Below are 16778 nucleotides of genomic sequence, written 5' to 3'. Positions count from 1 at the left end.
AATCTCACACAAGGTTTTCAGCGTTTGTCAGTCATAAGGGAAATGCACATAAAAACCAGATACCACTTCATACCTAATAGGATAGCTCTAATCCAAAAAATGGAAAATAAGAATATGGAGAAATTGGAACCCTCTGTACTTTGTTGGTGGTAATGTAAAATGTTGCAATTGCTGTAGAAGTCTGGCAGCTGCTTAAAAAGCTAAACATGGAATTACCACATGACCCAGAGATGGCCCTCCTTTTTGGGTTTCACATCCATGGATTTAGTCAACTTTGGATCAAAAACAATTGGGAAAAATTGTTTCCTGACCATGTACAGACTTACAGCTGTTAAAAGTATAACAGCTGTTTACATAGTATTTACATTGCATTAGGTATTACAAGTAACTTAGAGCTAGATGGCTAAATTATGCAGGATGTGTAGGTTATATGCAAATAACCATGCCGTTTTATATCAGGGACTTGAGTACCCTCAGATTCTGGTATCCATGGAAAGTCCTGGAACCAGTACCCCCATGGATACTGAGGGATGACTATACAAAAGGAATTAAAAACAGGAATGAAGGCCGGGCGCGGTGGCTCATACCTCTAATCTCAGCACTTTGGGCAGCCTAGGTGGGCGGATCACCTAAGGTCAGGAGTTGAAGACCAGCCTGGCCAACATGGTGAAACCCCGTCTCCACTAAAAAGACAAAAATTGGCCGAGCGTGGTGGTGGGCGCCTGTAATCCCAGCTACTTGGGAGGGTGAGGCAGGAGAAACGCTTGAACCCAGGAGGTGGAGGTTGAAGTGAGCCAAGATTGTATCATTGTACTCCAGCCTGGGTGACAAGAGCGAGACTCTGTCTCAAAAAAAAAAAAAACCTCATACTTGTATGGTCAGTGTTTACTGTGCATTCTCAACAGCCCAAAGTGGAAACCTGAGTGTCCACCAACAAATGGTTAATGTGTACATATAAATCTCAATTCTCAATATACATGTGTACATACACTCTGAAATACACAGCCATTAAAAGGAATTTTATACTTCCCCCAAATATGAAGCACTTTACTGTTTGATACATGGATGAACCTTTAAAACATGCTAAATGAAATAAGCCAGACAAAAAAGGACAAATATTGTATAATTTCACTTATATGAACCAAACTAGGCAAATGCATTGAGGCAGAAACAGTACCAAAGGCTGAGGGGAAGGGAAGGAGAAGTTAATTGACAATGTTACAGGGCTTCTGTTTAGGGTGATGACATTTTGGAAATACAATAGTGGTTACGTAACATCGTAAATAATGCCACTGAATTGCACAATTGTTTAGGAAAATTTGTTACATGTTTTACAATTAAAAATCCTAAGAACACTAAAAGAAAGTCATATTAGGTCGGTTGGTGCAAAAGTAATGGGCCATTACTTTTAATGGCAAAAACCGCAATTACTTTTGCACTAACCTAATAGTTATATCCTGAAGAGGCAGAAACTGATAGGTTTGTCTGTAGTTTTTCAGCTTGTATTATTACTACCACTAACAGCCTCTGTTGAACCCTTCATTACTATGTAAGCAGCCATATTTAATTCTCAGAACAATGTAATGAGGGAGAGCCTATGAAAAAACAAAGCCCCTTAAAACATTAACCGAGGTCATCATCCATAAAAATACAAGTTCCAGCACTAACTGCTTTCTCTGTGATGCTTCTCCTGCCCATTCATACTTGTAGGGAATAGGAGTAGAGGCCAATTATGTTGCTTGAGAGTCCTCTTGGAACAGTGGCAAATTTTCTGTACGTGAAATTAGCTTCTCAACTTTTTTGTACATACGGTACTGGTTCATAACCTTGGCTACCATTGGAATTACCCGGGAAACATTAAAACACTCATCAGGTCCCACCCTCCAGGGATTGTGTATAACTCAGCTAGGTGTAGCCTAAGCATCAAAATGATTATGCGGAGGCAAGGTTGAAAGCCACCAACACTGACACATGGATTTACTATTAACCACTTGGAACAGAATACCACTGTTAAAATTGCCGTGGAAGGTTAAATAATGGGCAGCCCTTGCTATTCCAAGTTCGGTTTTTTTTGTTTTTTGTTTTTGTTTTTGAGACCAAGTCTTGCTCTGTCACCCAGGCTGGAGTGCAGTGGCAGAGTCTCAGCTCACTGCAACCTCTGCCTCCTGGGTTCCAGCTATTCTCCTGCCTCAGTTTCCTACGTAGCTGGGACTACAGGCGTGCGCCACCATGCCCGGCTAATTTGGTATCTTTAGTAGAGACAGGGTGTCACCATGTTGGCCAGGCTGGTCTTGAACTCCTGACCTCGTGATCCACCCACCTCGGCCTCCCAAAGTGCTGGGATTACAGGCTTGAGCCACCGCGCCCGGCCTATTGTAAGTTTTAAACAACCTCACACCAGGGAACTTCCTCACTTGGACATACACTTCATAGCAATTTCTTCTCTTAAAATAGTGGAAAACGAAGCTGTAAAAGCACAGTGAATGAGAACACTAGCAAGCTATGGCAATTTGAAAAAATGTGATTTTAAGAGTCTTGCACCTTTATCATTTAAATTTGGTTATCTCAGCATGAACCTTCTGAGACTGACAGCAAGAATTAAAACACCTTTTGTATATGCGGAAACTACCCTGTAGTCTACCTGCTCTCAAATTTGAGCATGCTTGCTGGGCCCCACCACCAATTTCTGATTCTGTAGGTCTGGGATAGGACCTTAGAATGTGTCTATTAGGTGACACTTTAAGAACCACTGTTCTAGCACAAGCCAAAAGAAGTGACAGCAAAGACTGACATCCAGAATCCTGTAATTCAGTTCTCTCTACTCATCCCACTACCTGTGCTCTGCTTAGGTGAATGTGTTTGCAGCATGTGGAGGAACAACCCATGTATTCTTTGTCCCTGCCCAAACCTAAAGATTGAGGAGGAACTGACAGCAATATTGAGAGTGAGGCAAGAGAGAAAAGAAACCTAGCTTTGGAGTCACATCTGGTTTTCAATGCGAGCTTCGTGCAAGTTGGACTGAGTTAGGTGCCTCACGTCTGGAAACCTGTTTCTTCATGTGCATTTGCGCACCCTCATTACATTGTTCTGAGAATTAAATATGGCTGCTTACATAGCAATGAAGGGCTCAACAGAGGCTGTTAGTGGTAGTAATAATACATGCTGAAAAAAAACAACTGGTGAAGATACTGAATTGTACCTGAGATTTATACTATTTGCTGTTAAAAAAAAAAAAAAAAAGCCATACTACCCCGAAATACCTCCGCGCAATGTTTTCGTCATTAATTCAACAGCAGAATGGGGGATAGGACAAATGTCCTTATGCTCATGGAATTAATTTTAACGCCAGGTAGTTTAGCTTCTATGTTAAGTGCTAGAGAGCAGCATCCGTTAAATCTGGTGGCTGCAGCAGAGCACTTCCCTAGGAACCGATTGCACACGCCCAATTCAGAAGGAAGTACGCACTGATTCCCGGCAGCCAACTCCCGTTCGCGCAGCCGCTGCCACCGGCCCTTAACACGATGTGACCGCCAATTTTGTAACAGTGGCGTCACCCGACGTCTGCAGGCCCTGACAGTTGGCTCTGGCGGGTTCACAGTCTCCCTACTCCCGGTAAGGGGCTCTACCGGCCCTGGACCCAAGATGGGACTCCTATCTCGCGCCCACCCGGAGCAGCGGCGCCCCAGATCCGGCCGTCGGCCCTGCGCCTGCGCGGCCCGACCCCGCCGCGGTCTGGCTGTGCTGGCGCTGGAGGGGAGCTGGGCTGTCCCAGCCTTCAGTGCTGGAGGGAGGGCCGCGTGGGGCTTCAGAAAGGCTAGGCGCCGAGGAGTGTAAGGAGCGTGTGCCCATTTAAAGACAAAATCACTGTGTTTTTCAGGTTTGTACGAAATGAAGTTGTAGAAAGATTAACAAGGGTTACCTGGGAAAGGCAGATTTTCAACTTAGCGTTTACATGTTCACCCAGTGCATTATTTTATTTAAAAAGAAGAAAAATATATACTTAACGGCTCCTAATCCAGCTCTCTTTGCCTGGTCTCCCAAGACACCTATCATTTTGCCCAGCACATCCCTTGCCGCTATGCCACACTGGAGTCCCCGGGAAGGTTCCCTGTGCTTAGACGGCCCCCTCCCCAGTCCCTCCAGGAAGCCTTTCCCAACCCTTTGGCGTTAACTGCCCCGCCTCTCATCATCAGAAAGGTAACTTGAGCTTTTATCAGTTTTAATTACTCCTTTTAATTTGCTCTTCTTCCCTATGTTTAGGCAGAAACGAGTCTTTTTTTTAACCATATTCAGCAGCTGGTGCCAGCAACAGAAGTGTTCCATAAAAATTCCTAGAATAAACCAACACGTGCTGACTAGATTCTCCATCTTCATAAATGGTGGTACAAACTGTGCATATCATAACTACCAGCTTCATGAGGTCAAGATTAAATCAAAAATTCTCAAGGATTTTTCTAAAAATTTTTTAGCATAAACTGTTTCCTCTTTCTAACTTAAACTTCTCTTAAGTGAACGTCTTTCCACTGGGATGACTGTCTACATGCTCAGGAATCCTGAATTCATGACTATGTTCAACTCCCACGACCATTTTTAAATCATCAAAATGGTAGCAAATGTCATTACCTGGGCCAAAAAGCTGCAGGTTTTGTGGCAAATGGGAAATGTGTTATAGAATATGACTGGGAAAGAGGGATTTCTTAGTGCTGCCCAGAATTAATTCAGCAAATTACTACGTGCCACATATAGGATCATACTGCATTTCAGGTCACCATCAAAGGTAAATTACAAGGCTGGGCGCAGTGGCTCATGCTTGTAATCCCAGCACTTTGGGAAGCCAGGGCAGGCGGATCACCTGAGATCAGGAGTTCAAGACCAGCCTGGCCAACATGGCGAAACCCCCCCTACTAAAAATACAAAAATTAGCCAGGCATGGTGGCATGCGCCTGTAGTCCCAGCTACTTGGGAGGCTAAGGCAGGAGAATCGCTTGAACCTGGGAAGTGGAGGTTGCAGTGAGCTGAGATGGCACCATTGCACTCCAGCCTGGGCAACAGAGCAAGACTCCATCTCAGAAAAATAAAATCAATTTTTTAAAAAGGTAAATTACAAGACTGCAAAACTTTTTTAAAAAACCTTCCCCACTAGTTTGTACCTAATAAATGCTAACATTTAAAAGGGGGCACAAAAGGCCTGCAGAAATAAGAACTCACGTTCTTGAAAGTACTGCCTAGCATGGTATCTTCCTCATCAGAGGTGCTCTATACATCTTCAGTTGAAACATGAAACAGACATCCATATGCAAAATATTTTCAAGGGTTTTGTTGGCTTTTACATGTTTTTCTTTAGATAACTGGTAATGATGCACATTACAAAGGAGACTTTTCTAAATCTCAAGTCCTTTGCTAATTTTTCCTTGGAACAACAGCACATTTTCAATGCCAAACCTTCTCCTACAACATACAAAGGGGAGATGCCAAAACTCTGAATTCTTGTAACGGATCCTGCAAATAGTTCTATCCAGAAGATGGAGACAATATTCCCTGGAGTTGACTGAACATGTGAGAAGGCACAGCTCAGAAGGAGAGGAAGGCTGAGGGCAGTGAAATGAGAACCTATGCATCACCTGGCCTTTTTACATGTTAGTCTGTCCTCCTATCCCAGGAATTCACTTCTGCTGTACTTGAGATTCAGGGATAATAATGTCACTCCTCCTCCCACATTCTAAGTAAATATGTTAACTAGATGAGCATGTATTTACATTTTAGAACAAAGTCTCCAGAAAGGTATAAAGTTTATTAACATCTTTAAAAAAAAAAAAAAAAAAAGATGGGCCGGGCATGGTGGCTCACGCCTATGATCCCAGCACTTTGGGAGGCCAAGGCGGGTGGATCCTTTGAGGTCAGGAGTTTGAGACCAGCCTGGCCAACATGGTGAAACCCCATCTCTACTAAAAATACAAAAAAATTAGCCAGGCATGGTGTCGCACACCTGTAGTCCCAGCTACTGGGGAGGCTGAGGCAGGAGAATCGCTTGAACCTGGGAGGCAGAGGTTGCAGTGAACCAAGATCGTGCCGCTGCACTCCAGCCTGCGCAACAAGCAAAACTCCATCTCAAAAAAAAAAAAAAAAAAAAAAGATGGAACAGGACACAGTTACTGAATATGATATAGTTCCTTATTTACAAGTTTTACTATGGGAGGGACATTTTCCTCAGCATTTCAAATAATAAAAGGAGTAGAATTTTTTTCTAGAAATATCAGTATTTCACTCTCCAGGTAGAAGATTAATGAAAACATTAAGTGACTGTACCAATTAGAAGAAGATAAACTAATACCTTAAAAATATATAAAAAAAGGAAGGGTAGTTGCTACTTAAACATGAATTTTCACAAAATTATTCTGTGACTAATTCAGACAATCTATTTGCTTAGAAAAGCTGGCAAAAAAAAAAAAAAAAAAGCACATTACATGAATATGCCTTCATTTAAGTACGTGCTTTCAAGCTGATTTAAAAAGAAAAGTTGAATTATGGTTTCCAGAGCTTTAGGAGTCCATCTTCACTGTAGGTAGCAATCAGGTTCTGATGAGGGTGATGTGCAATACCAATCACATCCTTCTCATGCACCTGGAACACGTAAAGCACAGGGTTAGGGTGTACAGATCTGCAATAAATCACTCTGATGAGGCTTCCAGAGGTGGGTGGAAGGGAAAAAGAGATCTTGGGAGGCCACATATTCCAAATGGCATAGGAGAAAGATGGAGGAGGGTTTTCCAACTCACATCACATTGTGACATAATAATAAACTTTAGGCTGGGCGCACTGGCTCATGGCTGTAATCCCAGTACTTTGGGAGGCAGAGGCGGGTGGATCACTTGAGGTCAGGAGTTTAAGACCAGCCTGGCCAACATGGTGAAACCCCGTCTCCACTAAAGATACAAAAAATTAGCCAGGAGGGGTGGCATGTGCCTGTAGTCCCAGTTACTTGGGAGGCTGAGGCAGGAGAATCACTTGAAACCAGGAGGCAGAGGTTGTAGTGAGCCGAGATCACACCACTGCACTCCAGCCTGGGTGACAGAGTGAGACTCCCTCTCAAAATAAAATAAAATAAAATAAAAATAAATAAACTTATATAGTGTTAAGCCACTGAGATTTGGGGATCATCATAGCAGCTGACATTAATTTTACTTCTTGAATTTGACATGGAGCTAAATGTTTTAAAACAACATTTTTTATACTGAGGGTCACATTGATAGCTCTGGAAAAGGCACATACTTCAGAGTTCAGAAAGACACAAGGCTTACCATATTTCTTTAGATGAACTTAGTAAGTAATACTCACTGTCAAAGTTCTCTCCAGTTTGCCAGTGACTGTACTGAAACAGTAGAGCACAAAGTCTTCCCCTACACAGTAGATCCATTCACCACGGGGAGAGAGGGCACAGCAAACAAAGTCCCCACCTTCTCTTTTACCAGAACTGAAGCTTCTGACAATCTAGATCACACCACACCCCAAGACAAAAATATCAGGATTAGTAGCAGCTCAACCATGTGCAGCATTTTAAACTGACATTTTTACATTGTTATTTTGCACTTTGGTTTACTATCATTTGTAATTAGATCTCCAGTCCTGTTCATCATGTGCTAACTCCCCTTGCCTGGGAAATATTCAATAGATAAGTAGTCTAAACTAAGTGGCAGACAAAAATTTAGAATTCATACATCCCACGTCACCAATCATGCCCTAAAGAGACATATTACCTTTAAGCAAATTTCATTGCCATACAAAAAACAATTTTCTAAATCAATATACCAGTAGTTCTCAAAGCTTTCTGGATATCTGCTCCCCAGTTTCCTCTAACAGAATGAGAAGCTTTCCCCATGCAGGATGACACTCAGTCTCTGAGACTTTGCTTGCTCTATTGATACAACATTAAAATCATCATAAACCAAGCTGAGAGAAATCAATCTGAAAAGGCGAAAAGTTTACATACTATATGCTTCCATTTCTATACCATTTTCAAAATGACAAAATTATAATAATGGAAAACAGACCAGTGGTTGCCAAGGGTTAGGGCTTGGGATTAACTCGAAATTTAAAACATGATACCATTTACATTAGCAGCCCCAAAGTGAAAATACTTAGGTATAAATCTAACAAAATACATACAATATTTAAATGAGGAAAATTACAAAATTCTGATGAAGGATATCAAAGAACTAACTACACAGAGATATTCTATGTTCATGAACAGGAAGACTCAATATGGTAAAGACGTCAGTTCCTCCCAACTTTATCTATAGATTTCATATAATCCCAATCAAAATCCCAGCAAATTATTGTGTGGATATTGACAACCCAATTCTAAAGCTTACACAAAGAGGCAAAAGACCCAGAATAGCGAACTCAATGTTGAAAGAGAAGGACAAAGTTGGAGGGCTCACAATACCCAACTTCAAGATTTACTACAAATCTACAGTAATGAAGACAGTGTGGTATTGGCAAAAGAACAAACAGATCAATGGAACAGGATACAAAGCCCAGAAATACACTCAACTGATTTTTGACAAAGTAGCAAAAGCAATATAATAGAGAAAAGATGGTGTTTTCAACAAGAGATGCCATAATTGGACACTTATATGCAAGAAAATGAATCTAGATACAATAAAATAAAGACCTTACAGTCTTCACAAAAATTAACTCAAAATGGATCACAGACCTAAATGTAAAACTCAAAACTGTATATAAAACTCTTAGAGGATAACAAAAAAGAAAATCTAGATGATCTTGAGTTTGAAGACTTTTTAGATACACCTCCTAAGACATGATCCATGAAATAACTGATAAGCTAGACCTCATTAAAATTAAAATTTTCTACTCTGTAAAAGCCACTGTCAAGAAAATGAGGCCAGATGCAGTGGCTCAGTCCTGTAATCCCAGCACTTTGGGAGGCTAAGCCGGGAGGATCACTTGAGGCCAGGAGTTTGAGACCAGCCTCAGCAACATGGCATGACCCCATTTCCACAAAAAAAAAAAAAAAGTCGGGCATGGTGGCACGTGCCTGTAGTCCCAGCCACTTAGAAGACTGAGGCCGGAAGATTTCTTGAGCCCAGGAGCTCAAGGATGCAGTGAGCTATGATCATGCCACTGCACTCCAGCCTGGGCAATGGAGCAAGACCCTGCCTCAAAAACAAAAAAGGAAGTAAATGAAAAGACAAGCCATGGACTGGGAGAAAATATCTGTAAAAACTAGATTTGATAAAGAACTATTATCCAAAATATACAAAGAACTCTTAAAACTCAACAGTAAGAAAACAACCCAATTGAAAAATAAGTCAAATACCTGAAACAGACACCTCACCAGAAGTATAGAGATGACAAATGAGCATATGAAAAGATTTCCACATTTCATTAGGGAAATGCAAATTAAAATGAGATACCACTACACACCTATTATTAGAATGGCCAACATCCAGAACACTGACCACACTCAATGCTGGTGAGGATGTGGAGTTAACAGGAACTCTCATTCACCAAGGGTGAGAATACAAAATGATACATCCATTTTGGAACAGTTTGATAGTTTCTTACAACTAAACATACTTTACCATACAATCCAGTAATCACACTACTTAGCATTTACCCAAAGAAATAGAAAACATATTCACACAAAAATCTGCACATAGATGTTTATAGCAGCTTTACTCATAATTGCCAAAACTTGGAAGCAACCAAGATGTCCTTCGGTAGATGACTGGATAAATAAATGTTATCAAGCACTTAAAAAAAAAAAAAAAAAAAAAAGGCGGGTGTGGTGGCTCACATCTGTAATCCCAGCACTTTGGGAAGCTGAGGCAAGTGGATCATGAGATCAGGAGTTCAAGACCAGCTTGGCCAAGATAGTGAAACCCTCTCTCTACTAAAAATACAAAAATTAGCAGGGTGCAGTGGCAGGCGCCTGTAATCCCAGCTACTTGGGAGGCTGAGGCAGGAGAATCACTTGAACCCGGGGGCTGGAGGTTGCAGTGAGCTGAGATCGCGCCACTGCACTCCAGCCTGGGGGAGAAGGTGAGACTCCATCTAAAAAAAAATAAATAAATAAAAAATAAGCTATCAAACCATGAAAAAACAAGGAGAAAAATGCATCTTATTAAGAAGTCAAAATGAAAAAGTTACATACTTTATGTTTCCAACTACATGACTTCCTAGAAAAGGCAAAACTATGGAGACAGAAAAAGATCAGTGGTTGCCGGAAGTTAGTGGGGAGGGAGGAAGAATAGAAAGGGCACAGAGAATTTCTGGGAAGTTAAACTACTCTGTACAATTCTCTAATGGTAGACACCTGCCATTATACATTTGTCCAAACCTACAGAACATACAACACCAAGAGTGAATCCTAATGTAAACTATGGCCTTTGTGTGTTAATGATGTACCAAATGCAGGTTCATCAGTTGTAACAAACGTACCACTCTGGCACGAGATACTGATAGTGGGGAAGGCTGTGCCCGTGGGAGGCACAGAGGAAATATGGGAACCCTCCGTATTTTCTGCTCAATTTTGCTGTGAACCTAAAACTACTCTTAAAAGTCTATTTTTTAAAAAAACAACAAATTATGACAATGGAAAACTGATCAGTAGTTGCCAGGGGCTAGGGTTATGGGGAAGACGTGACTATAAAGATGTAGCATGAGAGTTTCTTTGGGAATAAAACCATTCTGTATCCTAGCCAGGCGCAGTGGCTCACGCCTATAATCCCAGCACTTTCGGAGGCCGAGGCAGGTGGATCACCTGAGGTCAGGAGTTCGAGACCAGCCTGACCAACTTGGAGTGACCCCATCTCTACTAGAAATCCCAGCTACTTGGGAGGCTGAGGCAGGAGAATCGCTTGAACCCGGGAGGCAGAGGTTACAGTGAGCCGAGATCACGCCATTGCACTTCAGCCTGGGCAACAAGAGCAAAACTCCATCTCAAAAAAAAAAACAGTTGTGTATCCTGATTGTAATGGTGGTTACATGACTCTATACATGTAATGAAACTTTACAGAATGATTATATCCCTGCTTAAAAATAAATAAATAAATAAAAAGAATGCATGTAAAAGCTGGTTATATCTAAATAAGATCTGTAATAGAGTTAATAACTGTACCAATGTCAATTTCCTAGTTCTGATCATTGTATTATCATTATATAAGATGTTATCATTGGAGGAATTTGAAGAGAGCGAAACATAGGAACTCTTCTGTACTATTTTTGCAACTTCTATGTGAATCTAAAATTATTTTTTCAAAATAAAGTATTTTAAAAAGTCAAGCACAGAACTGTGAAGTGTGCTCAGCAGAGGTACTGGGCAGCTGTAGCTATTGTGCAGTGGCCCAAAAGATACTGCAGACCAGCCATCTCAGCTATGGATTCTGAACTACTACTCCATCAGTTACAGAACTCAAAGAATGGAAAGAGAGTACTACACACCAGCCCCTGGGTCTTCTCTATGGTCAGCAAGATCCCCAAGTGTCCAGGCCAATAATCCAATAGCACTACCATACATACCTAGGGCTTGAGTCCTCAAACTTGATGCTTCTGACGCCCCCAGTGCTACTTCACAGTCCACAAAAGTGAGATTCCTTCAGAACTTTGCAGGTTTTCTGATTAAAAATACACTGAGGACACTGCTGCTGCCTTTCTCCTATTAGTGTTCCACTTTAGATCGTGGTAGCTAGGAGATGTCCTGAGTTGGTAATCCATACTACACTGTATCCCCCTAACTCAGACAAACATTGTTATCTTAAAATCTTCAGTGAGGTTCTGAAGGAGGCTTAAAGACAGATAGGAGCTTCATTTATCCAAAGGATGAAAGTGCTTAATATACAAACACCCAAGGGAAAGGAGATCACTTTTGAAATACCAAAGAGATGTTTTACGGAGCTATAAATAAATCTGAAAAACAAATACAGCTTATACAGTTTACAGAGAAATGAACCCAAATTTGGTTATTGGGAGGGTGGGCCTGGACCAGGAAATGCTGATTTGGGAATGGCCCACAGGTTCTGTGCAAGGATACGTTCTGAACACTCACCTGCCCCTGCATGTTCATGATGACCACCGTGTTTGATCTGTTGCACACCACAAAGTGCTCAGGGTTTTTAGGAAGTAGAATCACACTGTTGACGGTAATATCTGTCCCTGCGGTGCTGCCCAGGGATTTAAAGGTATTTGAACATTCTGTGGTCTTCATATTCCAGATCTACCACACAGAAATTTAAGTTATAAACCTTTTTTAGGTATAAAAATTTCTAAAGTTTTAGGGTTTAAAATATTAACAGTTTACTAAAAAAGAATAGAAATGATTCAGCGGAAAAAAGTTTCTTACTTGATTTTAGGTCCAATCAAATATCCAGCACTGCCATATACAGTTTTCCCTCGGTATCTGTGGGGAATTGGTTCCAGGATCCCCTTTAGATACCAAAATCCAAGGATACTCAAGCCCCATACATAAAATGATGTATTTGCATATAACCTATGCACATCCTCCTGTATGCTTTAAATCACCTCTAGATTACTTATAATACCTAATACAATGCCCACACACCACTTCCTTTGTATAGATTCAACGTAGTACTTGGCATGGGGCAGATTTAAGTTTTGCTTTTTAGAACTTTGTAGAATTTTCTTCTTTTTCCCCAAATATTTTCAATTTGTGATTGGTTGAATCCATGTTCCAGACACAGAGGATCAACTGTGATAGAGTAAGCATTCATCATGTATTTGTTGATTAATTGGCAAAACAAAAGTCACAAACTAAAAAACTTTTAAAAATCTATGATCTTTTCTCATACATTTTTCCTTAGCCAATAGAGCTCTCTCTCTTTAAAATTAGTTGTTTGTCAACACTGCTACTGTCATAAACAACCAGAAAGCTACCCTTGTCTGGATATCAAAACCAAACAGGGGGTCGGGCATGGTGGCTCACGCCTGTAATTTCAGCACTTTGGGAAGCGAAGGCGGGTGGATCACTTGAGGCCAGGAGTTCAAGACCAGCCTGGGCAATATAGTGGGATCTTGTCTCTATTTAAAATAATTAAAATAAAATACAAACAAAACAAAAACTGCTTTTCTTTTTTTTTTTTTTTTAAACAGATGAGATCTCGCTATTTTGCCCTATTGCCTCCCCTGGTGTTAAACTCCTGAGTTCAAGCGATCCTCTCACTTCAGCCTCCTGAGTATGGGACTACAGGCAGGTGCCACTAAGCCTGGCTCAAACAGAGGCTTTTTAGCTTGAGACTCTATCCTGAGATTTTGATGTGGTAGGTCTAGGGTGAGGCATAGGCATTTTCTAAAAAGCTACAAATGATTCCAATGTACGGTTTATACTGACAATGACTGAATGGAAGTCACAATGTTAGCACACACACATGAGGAACTTTGAAGTGGAAGCTACTCTTGGCCACTTGTATTACTTTTCCCAGTCTATCTTTTCACCTTGTCCTTCTGGCTTCTATGAACTGAAAGGGTTAAATCAGGTAGCACAGAAATCTGAGATGTGCTTAGAGAAGGGATGGATCAAACATTAAATAGCATTGTCCTGATACCACTCAATTCAGCAGGTACAAAGTCTCTAAGGCATGGACTCTGCTATGTTTCCTCTGTACCTTCCACGGAGCTTGGCACAAAGCAGATGTTGAATAAATATCCATAAACAGGAGAAAACAGTTGCCCTGGTGTCAACACTGTTATCGCCTGCCCTAATCTCCTCTGAAGCCCAGTTGCTTAGAAGAAAAAATGAACATTTCAGGAATTAAGAACGCTAAGCCTTCCAGTGTTTTCCATTCAAAAGGTCAGTGACACGCTTTGCCCCACTCACTGCAGAACTAAGGGGGAAAGACCACAAAATAAGGAACCTTAGATAAGCCATCTTCCAGTGGCATTTACAAGTTGTGAGGCCCATATGCATAGCATGAGAGCAAATCCCATGACTGAAGTACTAACAGCTCTGTGTGATTTCCCCATACATCCCAAGGGAGCATACATCTCCTGCCTTCAGGTTTCCGGTTTGATTTCCAATCATGAATAGCAATTTCAGACGGTGGTCTGACATACATACATACATATATACATACATTTATTGATTGACTGAGACAGGTTCTTGCTCTGTTGCCCAGGCTGAAGTACAGTGGTGAGAAAATTGCTCAATGCAGCCTCAAACTCCTGGGTTCAAGTGATCCTTTCACCTCAGCCTCCCAAGTAGCTAGGAATACAGGTATACGCCACCACACCTGGCTGTCTGAATTTTAGATACTTAAATATGTATCTAAAATATCTAGATATTTGTGTTAAAATGTTTTATTAAAATGTCTAGATCTTCTGCCACAAAGTACTCACTCATATAAGACAATTCAAAAAGATTAGGTCCAGAATGTAAATACAGTGTCTCAAAGATCTCTAATAATTTTCTATTTGGGTTTCTCATATCTTTTCTAGGAAATGAGACCCTCTCTTCAAATAACTAAATCTTTAAAGGTACTGAAGATCCATTACTTTCAGCAAATTACTTATTAAATAACTATCTAGGAGAAGGCTTAGTTTTACTCAACATCTCTCCTATTCCTCTATAAATGCTACTAGGAAGAGGAAGGCCCTAAATTTGGGGACCAGGAGTGCAGTGAGGCTGTGCAACAAAAAAGAGATCTATTTATTAGGCCACTGAGCCTTTCGTGAATTTGACTGTTGGCAGGTGGACCATACCTATGGCAAAACAGATTTAACCACCATGTGTATCTGTGAATGGGGGATGGCTTAAGTTTAAGACTCTTCACCCTTCCTCTTTTCCTACACATGATAAAGTTTGTTTGGATTGAAAAGGTTTGAGATTGGGGTCCCAAGGCCAATGGGAATTACCCACAGAATACTGTTGTTGTCTCAGACTCACCTCAATTACGGCGAAAATAGCCAGTAAAGAGGTTTACTACAGCACAATCATTCCCATTATCACCACTGAAAACTCCTCAAAGGACAAAGATGGGGTAGACATCCCAAAATAAACTGATAGCAAATACTTAACCTTTACAGTGCCATCAGAGGATGCACTAATAATGTAATGTCCATCTTGTGTAAATGTTGCTTCATTAACAAAGGAGGAATGGCCACGAAATTCCTTCAGGGTTTTCCCAGATTTTAAACCATGAATTCTACCAAATGAAAGTAAATGAAAAGAACAATAAATATTTAATATCTTACGGTTGTGACCAATGATTGAATGCATTTTAGATAAATTACAGAAGCTCATGTTATAATATTAAGTGAAGAGGGCTATGTGATTGTGTATATGGTGTAATTTTCACTATATCAAACAATCAAACAAAAGCTTTGCAAAGAAAGAGGCTGGAAGAAAATATGCCAGTAATACCACAAGCTTCTGTTCAGGGATAGACCTCTAAAAAACAGGTTAACAGGAGATTGAGATCAGTGGGTCTCAGCTGGGTCCTTTAGAGGATAACAGACCCTCTAAAGTGATTATGATGCAGGTAGGTCCATAAGACCATACTCTGAGAAACATGAATCACTGCTATCCCCTTTCAAATGTCTTTTCTGGGTAAAGACTCAAATGACAAAACAACAAGTGTCAGTTGTACTTTGGGGACATAAGGTCTCACATACGTTCCCTCTCCATATCACACCATCATGGTAAAAGCATCATGGTAAAAGCATAAGGAATCACGAGTACCTCCCTCCATGGCCTCATTATATCAAACTCAAGTGAGAGCAGTTTTGGGATTTTTACTTACCTAATTGTCTGGTCAAAAGAAGCACTAAGGATCTGACTGCTATCCTTAGAAAAGCTTAGACAGGTGACACCCTTACTGTGTGCCCTCTCAAATCTCCTTAAACATTGTCCACTCTGAATCTTCCACACCTTTATTTGAAAAAAAAAAAAAAAGAATTAAAAAAAACTTGTAAAGTGTCCTACTATTAACAGCCCACAGAGCCAAGCAAGATGCAGTGCTCACTAATGTGCTGAAACAGCATTAAAAATGCATGCTAATAGCTGAATATGATGTGTCTAGTTCATGTAGTACAATGGTAACTGAATCCTTTGAAACTTAAAACTCTTTCCTTGTAAATTATTAAAACAAAAATATAGACTCTAAGTTCACTTAGCAGAGACAATTTCTGCAATTTCTGTAGCCCAGGATGTATTTCTAGCATTAAATACAAACCACAACTAATTGGCTATTAGACCATCCCCTTAAAAAAAAAGTCAGTTATTTTGATTTTTATACAGCAAGCCAGGGTGGTACAATAGAAAGGGCATAAGAACTAAAGTCTCAGATCTATCACTTACTAAGTATGTGACCTTAAACATGTTATTGGATCACCCAGACAGAGTTACTAAGATTACATAAGAAAAAGTAAAGTGATTAGCATAAAGCTGATGCTCAATAATCAGTAGCTATTATTATGCTGAATATCATATGTAGGACACTACCCCATAGCAGAACATTCAAAATGTCTACATATGAGAGGCTGTGGCACTAATCCATACCTTGATTTTTCCATCTTGGGCTCCAGTTGCTAACATTTCTGTATCTCTGCTGAAACACATGCAGAGGACAGCATCATCCATCATCATAAAGTTATCTTGGGCCTGGTACTTAAGATCCTAAAGAAACAATGGTTAGCAGTTATCAAAATAACACAAAGCCAAGACCCCAGTTCTCTACAAACTCACAAAAACCAGGGCAATGGATTGTACCTACTCTAAACCCCCAAAGTAAACAGAAGTGCCGTGC

The 16778-nt window shown here is 40.5% G+C and overlaps 1 protein-coding gene across 2 annotated transcripts in view; it reads right to left on the bottom strand.

Annotated features, from left to right (window-relative positions):
- Positions 1-4208: 4208 nt before the first annotated feature.
- SMU1 (SMU1 DNA replication regulator and spliceosomal factor) overlaps positions 4209-16778 on the bottom strand; it is a 32524-nt gene continuing 19954 nt past the window's right edge. For both annotated transcript variants that reach the window (XM_024252496.3, XM_024252497.3), the window contains exons 7-12: positions 16532-16648; positions 15774-15901; positions 15050-15176; positions 12068-12235; positions 7336-7488; positions 4209-6621 (exon numbers count right to left, since the gene is read on the bottom strand). In XM_024252496.3, coding sequence (XP_024108264.1) covers positions 6523-6621; positions 7336-7488; positions 12068-12235; positions 15050-15176; positions 15774-15901; positions 16532-16648 — 792 coding nt within the window. In that variant the 3' untranslated portion in view covers positions 4209-6522. The remainder of the gene's footprint in view (positions 6622-7335; positions 7489-12067; positions 12236-15049; positions 15177-15773; positions 15902-16531; positions 16649-16778) is intronic.

The sequence above is a fragment of the Pongo abelii genome, chromosome 13 (genome assembly GCF_028885655.2).
Source record: "Pongo abelii isolate AG06213 chromosome 13, NHGRI_mPonAbe1-v2.0_pri, whole genome shotgun sequence".
NCBI lineage: Eukaryota > Metazoa > Chordata > Mammalia > Primates > Hominidae > Pongo > Pongo abelii.
This window is presented reverse-complemented; position numbering and strand designations above follow the sequence as displayed.